This window comes from Prionailurus bengalensis, chromosome E4 (assembly GCF_016509475.1).
Source record: "Prionailurus bengalensis isolate Pbe53 chromosome E4, Fcat_Pben_1.1_paternal_pri, whole genome shotgun sequence".
NCBI lineage: Eukaryota > Metazoa > Chordata > Mammalia > Carnivora > Felidae > Prionailurus > Prionailurus bengalensis.
Genome location: NC_057360.1, coordinates 60325534 through 60337840, shown reverse-complemented (window position 1 = coordinate 60337840; position 12307 = coordinate 60325534). Strand labels below are relative to the sequence as shown.

At 53.2% G+C, this 12307-nt stretch overlaps 1 protein-coding gene across 1 annotated transcript in view; it reads right to left on the bottom strand.

The window, feature by feature from the left end:
* Window positions 1–360: 360 nt before the first annotated feature.
* The window catches only part of LMX1A (LIM homeobox transcription factor 1 alpha), a 160574-nt gene continuing 148627 nt past the window's right edge, over window positions 361–12307 (bottom strand). The window contains exons 5-9 of the mRNA XM_043567720.1: window positions 11347–11519; window positions 8487–8564; window positions 6857–6926; window positions 4252–4422; window positions 361–2639 (exon numbers count right to left, since the gene is read on the bottom strand). Coding sequence (XP_043423655.1) covers window positions 2479–2639; window positions 4252–4422; window positions 6857–6926; window positions 8487–8564; window positions 11347–11519 — 653 coding nt within the window. The 3' untranslated portion in view covers window positions 361–2478. The remainder of the gene's footprint in view (window positions 2640–4251; window positions 4423–6856; window positions 6927–8486; window positions 8565–11346; window positions 11520–12307) is intronic.

Genomic DNA, 12307 nt, shown 5'->3' with positions numbered 1-12307 from the left:
CAGGCCATTCATCTCCCTTCAGTCCCGTGGGAGATTCTCCCGCCCCATGACACCGCTCTGATTTCCCAGCGAACGTTCTCCCCACGCACAACGCAAACCATTCTGCCTCGGGTGAACTTGCCGATGCCGTCGGAACGCGCCCAGGACCTCCTTCCGCAGCTGTTTGTAAAGACCGAGGTCTCCGCATCCGTCCCGGCGGGAGGGCGAAGGCTCCCTTCTCCTTAGCTTTGCCGGAGCCCCTTTCCCTGCGTGTTAAGCTGCGCGGTACCACCGTATGCTCTTCCCCAGGCCCCTGTGGACAAAACACCCGTGTCCCCCTGGTTCCCTGCCCTCCGCCCCTGCCCCTGAATCAACGACAGCTCATTGGTAAGAGGTTTTTAATTTCATCTCGGTATGCCATTACGAGTGGAGGAAGGATCTCTAATTGTCTCACTCACATAGGATCTGCTACATTCTCCGACAAATCTCTACAGAAGCCTGCGGAGTGGTAGGCACCTGCAGGACTTCTACTCGCCAGACTGGTTTGGGGTTCTTGGTGGTTTGCATAAATTACAAACAAGAGCACACACAAAAAAATCACACAACACAGACTCTACCGTAAGGGAGCGTGTTCCCTCTGGCCTCGCAGACAATGAAGGGGACAAGTCTCTGTGTCCGAGGCTCCGAAGACCTAGAACGTCCTCAGGAGCGAGGCCAAGCCCGAACGGCCCCCTCAGAGGAGCCCAGGCTGATCCCCACCCCCCCGCCCCCCGTCTTCCCCATCATCTTGTCTGCTTTCTCAGGAGGCATCCCTGCACAGAAGTAGCAGGCCCCTAGCACCGCACCTGCAGAACAGGCTGTGAAGTGTCCCTGTGTACAATGGCTGCTGGGGCTTCTGTGCTCCGAGTCCGAAAAGCGAGACAGAGGGAGGAACCCTGCGTGCTCGCTGGATCCCCGCTGCCTCTAAGAGCTCCAGAAGGCTGTTTAAGAAATAGACTCTCTAGAACAGAGGCCAGCAGAGATTTTATGAAAAGAGGCGGACAGAATAGGTAGTAAATATTTTCAGGCTTTCTGGGCCACATACACTGTGCCACATATTTTCTTTCTTTTTTTAAAGAATCCTTTAAAAATGTAAAAGCCATTCTTAGCTGGCAGGCCATAAAACACAGGCCTGCAGGCCGTAGTCGGCCCAATCCCGACTAGAACACCCTAGAACACTCTAGAACACCCTAGAACACTCTAGACACCCTGTGTCTAGAATACCCTAGAACACTCTAGAACACCACAATGCCCTCTTCCATCTGCTCAGCAGTAGCCTCCTCCCCATGGAAGGACCCTGGCATCCCCCTGAGCTGCCCTGAGCTGGTGTCTCCAGCCGAGGCTTTGCAGAAGGGACCACAGCAGGGAGAGTCACCCTTGGGGTTCGGGCTACGGGCGGCCCCACGGAGCCCCCTTTGCCCAGTGACCGGTCTGGTATTTTAAACAAATATGGGATATTGGTTTCAGCCCTGCTCATGTGTCCTGGGGGTGAATTAAGCCTCAGTGTCCCCCAGTGAGGTAGGTACATACTGTCAGTCTCATCCCACACCCACAGATGCTGAAGTTCAAGAGCAGAACTGACCTTCCTACTGCCTCCCACAGCTACGCGTCAGAATTTAAAAGAAAGCTGAAGAGTCTCGGCTTTACGTTTTCTAAGAACGTGATCAAGGAGTTTTCGGTCCCACCCGAGCCCTGTGATGCGGCCCCAAAGAGAGCAAGAATCCGTGAGAGAATACAGTCAGCCGCACAGAGCTGCTTTCCAGACCCCGTGACGCTCTCGAAAACAGAACTCAGTCAAGCACTCAAAGCTCAGCCGAGCACTCAAAGCTACGGGCCCAGGTGGAGCAGGCCTCTGGCCTCTCTGCCCTGCCGACAAGTCTCTTCGAACTAAAAATAAAGTTTATAAAAGTAAATTATCTCATTTTTATAACTTAAGTGCATCAAGCATTTCCTTAAATATAGTTCACACGGAAAATAAAGTTACTTTTTCTGTACAGTTGGTGCCTGTCATAATTAGGAATAAACTTTGATGATAAAGTATGGAAGGTTACACACTCACACACACATCTATCTGTCCGTCTGTCCGTCTATGGGTATATGGATGGGTAGACGTACGCACCTCTTGACAAGAGCTTCCCCAAAACGGTGGGAAGTTGTTAGGAGTCTCTAGGTACCTAGTTTGCATGAGAATGTCTATATTAAAAGTCCCTGTCCTTAATGAGAAACACGTCTTCATACCTAAGCTAAGACTCTTATTGGAAACATGAAGCTACGCGATCATTGTATATTCAGTCTTTGGAAATGCCGAGCTACATCAGATCGTCATACAACAGCATCCCCGACAGAACTCCCTCCCCACCCCACCTCTTCCCTGGCCTCCCCCTCTCTACAGCCGGCCAACCCCTCACATAGTAGGGTTGGTCCGTGTGGGAGCCCAGCCACAGAACTCGAGGGGAAGACTCAAGAGGTAAAGTAAGAATTCTGCATCGAGTACAGGTGGTCAATGGGGTTTCCCACTCTGGACTGCAGGGGCCCAGCTTCTGAGGTTGCTAGGAAACAGTCACCCAGGTTACTGAGGGAGGTGTCGTCACTATCCAGGTCGTGGAAAAGGGGCTCCGCACCTGAAATGAAGATGAAACGGTCATGAGGGTCCAGAAGCAGGGACTCCCTTCGGCGCTGCGAAGTGTAGCGGATTGCAGCGAGTATGAGCTGAGCGCAGCCGCCCCCCTCCCCCGCCCCCGTGAGGTTTTCTAGTGGATTCTGAGGACGGGGTGGAGGGAGAGCTATGTGGGAGAGTAGGAGGGAGGTGATCCCCGTCCACAGAAGATCTCCCGTGTCCTTTGGGGGCTCGGGTGGAAAGCACGACGACTGAAAACAGTGTAAACTAGGATGTGACAAAGTGCAAACTGGGTGTGGCATGAGCAAACGCCAGAAAGTCTACACAGCAAGGCTGGGGAGCGGGCAGGACATAGCATCGCCAGCTAGAGGGGCTGGGGCAGGGCTCCTAGAGGACTCAGCCCCCAAAATGGTTCTTGGAGGACGACTGGTAAGAAGATAAATGTCAGCGTTGTGGATAAGGCTCAAGAGACCTTGGTGGAAATACAAGTCCCCTCAGACATACCGAGGGCCTGCTGCCTCCCCGAACGCGTCCTGCAGAAGAGACAAGGTTAGGGGACTAATTGACACCCCGGACAGAGAAGACAGTAGGGCAAACTGTGGAACGGCTCGGGGATCTTTGTGACAAGGACCTAGAGGTACGTCTGTCGGACCCTCCACACGTTTTATCTGCACGGATAGATCTATGTACGTGCAAATGAGCGGCCTCGGTCAGGGAAGCCCCTACAGACGGCCAGGTCTTAATCAGCATCTGCTATACGCAGCACGTGGGGAGACAGAATTTTTCTTTGATGAAAGCAGTTGTTTGACAAAATCTGTGGGCTGAGGCACGCCGCTCTCACCCTGTTTTGAAGGCCTGCTGAATAAAACTTTAATTGTAGCTCTCAGTGTAACGGATCACAGATTACCCAGGACAGACGCATTCCATAGGCCACTGACCTCCTCTGTCTAAAAATGTGTTGGGCCCTGAGATTGAACTTCAGACCTCCGCTCCAGAGCTCGCCCACTCCATCGGAGTGCCCAGGCCCCAGCTGCTGTCTGCCCAGCAAGCTTGACAGTTGGGGAGGCTAAGCCATCTCAACACCCGGCATTTAAAGCAACCCCAGTTTGGGTGGAGTGGGAGTCGTGGGGGCGGATACTTTTCACTTCCCAAATCAGGTTATGTTTCAGGAGTTAATTGAGAGCACCTAAGTAGTATCAGTTGCATTAGGAAATTTGCTCTCTGCGCTTTTATGTATTTTCTTTCTTTGTCTAAAAGTTTGCTTGATTAAGGCCTCCGGCCTACATCACGGCCAGCATTGCTTGCAAACGTGGTACCTGGTGTGAAAAGAAAGAAGGGAAATTCGATCACAGCGAACAGGTTTACAATCAAAGTCCAGCCTCCTACTTTAACAAGAATCTTTGAAAAGGAGAATAAGTGGGAACATCACTGATGACTGTGGGTACTGGTCTTTCTTCTGCAGCCACTGGTTAGACGATCCAGGGCATCTTCTGGGCACGTATTCTGCTTGTAGCTTCGTTGAGCATCCGGGAACTGCACATGTGTGTTTGGGAGGGAAGGAGAGACCCACGCCAGCGAGCCGTGAGCGGTCCCTGTGGGGCCGGGGCCCATCTTACCGTATGGGTGCATGTGGTCTCCCGGCATCTGAGGGGGGGTGAGGCCCTGTCGGAAGGGGTCTGAGCTGTAGACGCTCTGCTCGATGGCCAGGAGCTGCTGTGGGGTGGGCAGAGCCGTGTAGGGGTTCATGATCCCTTCCATCCCAGTGTTCCCACCGCCATTTGTTTGAGCTGGGGGACAAAGAAGAAGGCAGATCATTCTCCATGTGCAGCCCAGGCTGGGTGAGAAAGCCGAGCACATCTTCTGAACTTCATACCCCTCACTGCTCAGTGTTCCCATCCAGCACTGGCCTTTGCTGCAGCTTCATAAGGAGAAGAGAGTGAGAGGGGCTGGTGCACGTGATACAGGGAGCCCCAGACTTGGAGGGCGACACGCCGTATCTGCCATCCCATCATTGCCCCACTACACCATCTTCTCCACCTGCTTGAACATCCTCACAACATGGCGGCCGGCTTTCTCAGAGCCAGGGATCCAGCAGAGCACAAAGCAGAAACCGCCACATTTTTTGCGACCTAGCCTCAGAAGCCACACCCTCGGTCACCCCTCATCAGTGTCCGAGGGGGACCGCACAGGGTGCGAACACCGGGTGGTGACACTCATGGAGGGTCACCTTGGCTAGATCTAGCCACGGCAAGATCATTATACGTCCTGAGTCTTGGCTTCCTCATTTATGAAATGGTCAGGAATGAGGTGACATCAGCAGTTTCCAGCCTGTGCCCTACCAAGGGCTATCAGGACCAACCTTGGAGAATAAGGGCAGGGAGGTGCAGTTGAACTTGGAGAGCTTCCTTGAAAGAGATCACAAAACAAACGCGTCTGATGGTACGCACAGGTTTGGCAGCCACTGGAGGTGATGGATCTAAAGATCGTTCCAGAATCACTATACTTGGGGCCCGTCAGGTACGTGGGGTTCATGACACTGGCCCGGCTGACCTCAAGGAGCTGACAGGCAGACTCCATGAGACCGTGTGAATGTGTTTTGGAACAACTTGCTACATCGGTGTATAAAGTTTCAGAGAATAGGGGCCTCACTTCCTGCCTCTACCCTGTGGTCCTCTGAACATGGTTCCATTAACTCTCAGAGACTATTTTCCGCCAGCATCTGCCTACTTAAGTCTGGCCTAGGAGCTGCCCTTCGAATTCGTCAAAGTCCCAAGCACTCTGAGTTTGTGTTCTCATAATGCCTCCGTGCATTCTTCCCCCTTGGAGGGTGTTGGCCTATATGGAGTCAACGTGTGTGGCTCTTCCCAAAGCCCTCTCCTATCTGTGACCCTCTCTGAACTTCCCAGGGGCCCAGCGCAACGCTGCTGACAGGTGCGATTATCCCACCCTGGGGACAGGTGGCCTGAGGCTCCAGGAGACAGAAAGGCTGGTCCGAGATCAAACAGCTTTGGGGGTGGAGCTGGGGCAGTATTCAGGTCTCCTGACCCACTCGCCCCTCCAACCTTCCCCAGTGCCCATGTCCTTGTTTTCCCTCCCTCTGAGTATCTATCTTGGCGTGAAGATACTGTTTGGCCTAGAAGAGAAGAAGCCAGGAGAACTCTGTGCTGCAAAAGCCCGCGTGTAGACTGAGCCTAGCCTAGGTATTAAGCACGAGGCAAGTCCACGCAAGGACAGGGGGCCCTGTCTGGGGGCCTGAGAACAATCTCACAGTCCACGGCCCATTGACTGCGGTCCACAGGCCAGCATAGTGGGAGTTTGTTAAAAATGCAGAATCCCAGCCCCTACCCAGACTTTAAGAATCAGAATCTGAATCGTATCAAATTTCGAGTGACTTCTGTGCACGTTGGAGGCTGACAATTCCTGTTCTGGGCACAAACAGACCCCTCAGGGAATCCCACCGGGTGGCCTTTGGGGGCGTATCCCTTTAAGAATGACACAGGTGTAAGAGTAGTTTTTTATTATTATTTTTTTTAATTCCCTTGAAGGGTGCCACAGCCTGTCGCTCTTGACTCCCTGCCCAGTCCTCACAACCACCCCATTAAAAACAACAGCAACAAACAAAGGGGCACACAGGCGGGGAGAGGCGGGGCAGCATGGCCTAGACGAGCTCAGAATCAGAGAAACATACTCCGGTCCCGACCCCCCGCCTGTTCCTCTAGGACCACATTCAGCCCTGCAGCGCCCTTGTTTGCTCATCAGTGAGACGGGGAGAGAGTACTTCTCTGCCCCCCCGGGTGGGGGTGCTGTCAGACTCAGGTCAGCACGAGAGCACTCTGTGATCTACACACGTGCCCGACGAGGCAGGGGGTTCCTGTTTTTACTATTTCATGTTATTCTGGGACGGGGTCAACCACACGGGTGTCCTCTGTCAGCTGATTTGCCAGGAAGGAGAAAGATCTGGGTGCATCCTGGGTTCTAAGGGGAGTCCGGCCACAGTCCTGGGGGCTCAGCACACAGTCAGCATCACGGGCCTCAGCTGGGTGCCCTCAACCCTCTCCCAGATCCCCCGGGCTCGGTCCCCAGCGGACGAGCCACTCTCTTTGGTGTGGACAGGGCTTCGCGGAGCCCAGAAGTGGCATTCAAAGAGCCAGGCAGTGGGCAAGGCCTGGACCCTGGAAGGCCCGGCTAGGAACCCCTCCCCCCACCTGCCCCCCTGCTTACCGGAACTCAGCCTCTGGGTGTTCTGCTGGTCCTGCTGTTGCTGCTGCTGTCGCCTGGCCAGCTTCTTCATCTGATGAGGAGAGGGGCGCAGGGTTAGAGTCAGGGGACGGGCAGCAGGCCAGCCTTGTGTGCAAAGCAGAGGGACCATGGGACGTCCCGCGCTCTGACTCAGGAAGGGAGCCGAGCTGGAGGAGCCCCAAGTTTGCCCGGGGCCGCTGCGGGCTCTGCACCTGCAGCCCTAGGAAGACAGCGGGCTGGGAAGCTGGTCTTCCAGGCACAGGGACTTCCTCTGAGCTGATAAACCTTGCTGCTCATGCCGTGACAGTTTCACGTGCGGTGTAAGCGTGGGGATGCGGGACGCAGCCCGGCTTAGATGTGTGGCAAGCGGCTGCTGACTGACAGGGTGTGACCTGGGATGTGCCCCCAGGCAGTTCCCACCCACTCTCCCACCTGTTGGCCCCCCGTGTCTGAGATGCCTCCCAGGAGATCCGTGCCTCCAGGTAAGGAGCTGGTCTCCCAAAGCACCCTGTTAATACTAAGACTTCCCAGAAGGAACATTTTAACCCAACGCTTCCCAAACTGTGTTCTGGGGGAAGTCAGGGCTCCATTAGACCCTAAGAAAAACAAGCAAACAAAAAGTTCTCTCCTGCAACATTTCTCAAGGCTTGAAACTCCTCTGCTTCACGAACACATTAGGCTATGGGGTCTCTTAATCCTATTGAAACGTGGAGTTTCCTTTCAGGATTGAATACACATCAAGTGCCCTAAAGAATTCAGTTAGGGCAGTGCTATCTTAACCAATCACAATCAGATAATGAGATATTAACGGATCACCTACTATGGATTAGGACCCCAGACATATGGGCCATGGGCCACATGCATTTTTAGGGGCAGAAAACCAATAAATGATCAAGGCAGGGCAGTACAGACCTTGGTAGGATCCAGAGGACAATATGATGGTTGGGGTGTATTTGGGGGGCACTGGGAGAGGTAAGTAAAGGCATTCATCCTACTGTACCAGGGTATCACCTTAGACTTGTGTGCTATGTAGGTTTCTCTTCGCAATTTTAAAAGAACTTCGGTATCTGGGTTAAACAAAGGTGAATGAAAGAATCTGCTTTTGTATTCTGGCAGATGGCTAGCCAGATTCAGTCATGGCCACCAGGAAAATCAAAACCATTTCACCAGAACAAACGCCCTCTCCTTCCCCTTCTGTAGGGCTGCTGTGGCTGACGTGACTGCGGTCAACAGAATTCATTTACATTTTTAACTTTATTTTATTTTAGACAAAGCATGAGTGGGCAAGAAGGGCAGGGGGTAGGGGAGAGAGAGAGAGAGAGAGAGAGAGAATCTCAAGCAGGCTCCACACTCAGCACGGAGCCCGACGTGGGGCTCGGTCCCACAACCTTGGGATCATGACCTGAGTCAAAATCCAAAGTCAGACGCTCCACCGACTGGGACACCCAGGGGACCCTCAACAGTATTTCTGAATCAGGAGACCTATGAGTTCTGTTTAGAAAATCCGTCCAACAAGCTCTGGTTGGAAAACCCATCTGCAAGTACGAAGTCCTATTGTATTATTTCAGGAAATGAGCCACACAGAGATAGACAGAGGTAAGAAGCAGATTACCTTAGCTCTCTGGTTCTGGAACCACACCTGGACGACACGGACGCTCAGCCCTGTCTCTGCGGCGAGGGTCTCCCTCACCTTGAACATCAGAAATACAGAAACATTGGCATCTCAGAGGAGGGGCTGAACATTCCCTACACGGTGCATAGGGAGGCCGGCCGGCTGCATCCTAGATGGTTGCCGGCTAGTGTTTAAGGTCCAACCTGATCCCAAATGCAAGATTGCTTCCCTTCAAGTGGAGAGAGGTCCTTCACCAGGCGAACAAAGAGAGGAATAAATAATCTAGATGTGCATTCCAAGAGGCGTTTCTCAGTTTCTCTTACTCTGGAAATCAGGCCTTCGGACGGTTCTGGAACATTAGCGAAGTTCCATGTGGACTAACCTACTTAAGAAGGATGGAGGGTGAGAATCACTTTATGTAACAAATGTCTCTCTCTTGTTCTCCTCCAACGGAATTCACCGACCTGAACGTCTGGTTTGGTCTCTCATAGCTCTAGGGGGGTTTGGGCGTTTCGTGGCCATTCATACTCCCGTACCCTGAGTGAGTCAAGAGCCTTCTGGAATCTGGCAGAGCGAAGCAGTCGGCTCTGGCACAGCACATGCGCCATGGCCTCGCAGAAGCAGGACAGTCAGGGTCCCTCTAATGACGAGATGGGTTTAAAAGCCGCCCTCCGTGCAGGCACGTGGTGAGGTGCGGGCCAGGAGGGAAGAGGCCAAGAGCACAGCCTTCCCAAGAAGGAGTCCGAGAGGCGCTGCCCTGTGGCTTACGTCCTGGGGCGGAGACGAGCCTGAAGGCACAGCCGTGAGCACAGCTCCCTGGGGGCCTGGGGAAGGACTCCCCCTTTCATCACACCACTTGGGCCGAGGCTTAGGAGAAGGGAGATGATGAGACCGGATCTTTAAGGCACATCCTTCTGCTAAGCCAACTAAGAGAGCAGTGGGCCCCAGCCCCACCTCCACCTGCTGAAACCCCATCCATGTTTCAGAGGCCCGGCTCAAAAAGCCACCTGCTCCACAAAGCCTTGCCTGATTCCCCCGACAGAAGAGACCTTTCCCTTCCCCGGGCTCCCACGGCTCCCGGCTGCCCCTCCGGTATGGTCCTCACCGCTTCCTCCCCGGTGTTAGTTATGTGCACATGCGTCTCCTCCCCGCCGGCGGCCTACAGCCTGCCCGGGGACAAGCACTGGGCACAGGGCCATACAGAGGCTGGGAGTCTAGTACATGAAGGATAAGTAATAAACGAGGGAGGTGATCATTTGTCCTCGGGCAAGCCTACTTTGGGGCTATTTTACTTCCTGCCAGCACCGCCCCTGAAGCCCAAGGAGCCACAAGGACACAGAAGGAAAGAGGTCTGCAGGGACACTTGTCAGAGGTCACATGTCATGGCAGACGATATTACTGTTTCGCAAAGAGCTACCCTCCCTCCAATTGGAAGGCTCCAATTGGTGGGCCTTCCCCACACCTCACACGGAGTTAACCACGTGACTTGCTTTGACTTGCTTTGGGATGTGCGAGGAAGTGGCACATGTGATCCAAGGGGGCGGGCTTGCCTGGTGGGACGTGGCTCCCGCCATCCTCATGAGAACAGCCTGGTCCCACAGCCTGGAGCCCCAGAGAGACAGGTGGAGAAGGCCTGACCCTGAGCCCAGCTGGGCCACGGCCAAGCCACCATCCCGGGGCAGGAAAGCCAGGTCTGCAGGAGCCACTGAGACTTTGTTATTACAGCAAAAGCAGACTAAGAGGGACACAGGAGAAACAGTGCTAAATTTCTGAAAAATGTATTTCCTCCACGAATTTCGGCAAAACAGTTTTCCTATCTGTACTGCGTAAGTAACATAACTGGGCGTACAGCAGGCAGTCATTAAATGGCGGGTGCTTAATAAATGGGTGTGGCTCTTTGTAGGAGAGACTGCTTATTGTCTCCAATATCCAATCCCCCCTCCCTCCTATTAGCAGGTGGATCCCAAGTTGCGGCAGGGCACGTGGTCACCCAGATAGACTCATCTCCCAGCCCCACTCGCGGGAGGCGCGGTCACGGGATTCAATTTTGGCCACCACAGATGAGAGAAAGTGATACAGAGAATCTCGGGGCACGCCCTCAGTAGGCAAATGCTTGCCCTCCACACCTTCCTTCTCCACCATGGTGGCTGGAAACGATGGTGACAGCTAACGCGGCCCCTTGGAACCAATGACGGATAATACAGCTCCCTGCCAGTCTCAGATTGCTCACCTCTGGACTGTGACCGAAGATGGAAGTGAACTCCCACCACCTTAGACCACAGATGTTCATGGCAGCCCCATCTGTAACGGCCGCAAACTGGAAACAACTCAAACATCCATCAACAGATGACCGGACAAACCAACTGTGGTCCGTCCAGCCACGCAGTGGGATACCATTCAGCAGCGAAAATGAACGAACTGAGACGTGGATGAACCCCCAAACCACCACTCCAAGTGGAACATACTAGACCAAAAATAGGTAAATAAATACATTCCACAAACCACTGTGTTTTTACTGCCTTTGTTATAGCCTCTGGGTCTATACCCCCAACTGGTACCTGTTCCTATTCTTCCTGCTGTTCTCCGTGTATTGAGCAAGCAGCCAAGCGAAATGGGTACACGTGCACACAAGTACAGGGAGATTCCATCATGGCCCTGGCCACGGCATCAGGGATCTAGAATCTCCAGGAGGGCCGCAGGCTACCTGCACAGGCTCGATCTGAACCGCCTCCCCCACCGCCCTGACCCCCAAGTGCACCCATCAACACCCCAGAGGAGTGAAGGGTACACACAGACCAGGGGGGGCCGGCCCCCTTTCCTCCCTTCTTCCCGCCCCCCACCCCCACCCCCACCCCCGTACCTTCCTGCACGGCTTGGAGGAAACTTCAAATGAGGCTTTGAATGCTCTCCTCTGTTGGGTGGTCAAGATGGTTCTCGGACGTTTGGGGCGCTTATGGTCCTTGCCGTCTTCAGTGGCTCCTTTCCCTGCGCCATGGACTGACTTGCAGAGACTTTCTTCATCATCACTTTTGCCTAAAAGCAGCAGAGAACAATGTGTTAAGTTCTTCGAGGCCGCTTCCTGGAGCTGTATGTTATTCTATAACAAGGCGCTTGGGTCCACGTTCCCAGGATGGCTTTATATGTGAGTGCAAAAACCTGCGTGGGGTTGACTCGAAAGGAAGGGGCTAAGGAAAATACTTCCAAAATCCAAAGACAGAGACCACCAAGTCCACCATTTCAGCTCAGAACTTTCTCCCGGAACGGCTGGCCCAGCTCCACACTTCCTAACTGTGCGACTTTGGGCAAGTTACTTAACACTCTCTGACTCAGTTTCCGTATCTACAAAATTGGGATTGAAGAGAACCTACCGCATCGGGGTTGGAAGGTCTAAATGGGGTCACCCACAAAACACGCAAAATGCTACTTGGGGGCACCTGGCTGGCTCACTCAGTAGAGCCTGCGACTCTTAATCTCAGGGTTGTGAGTTTGAGCCCCATGTTGGGCACGGAGGCTACTTTAAAAAAAAAAAATACTGCTTGGCATATAATAAATGTCCAATAAGCACTGGTTATTATTTCTTAGATGTCTTTTTTTTTTTTTAAGTCCAGACCTGGAGAAATTTTGGATAACTTCCTGGACACTATGTCTGAAATTCGAGCCACTGTCAGGAGACAGAAAATACTACTGTTCCAAAGGCTGTAAGAGGACCAGCATTCGATTACCTGCGGAATGCACACAACACGGGTAGTTAGAACTGCTCCGGTATAGAATAAGTAACTACCAAAGGAACTGTTTATATTTATGTGGCTTCCTTGATGAGC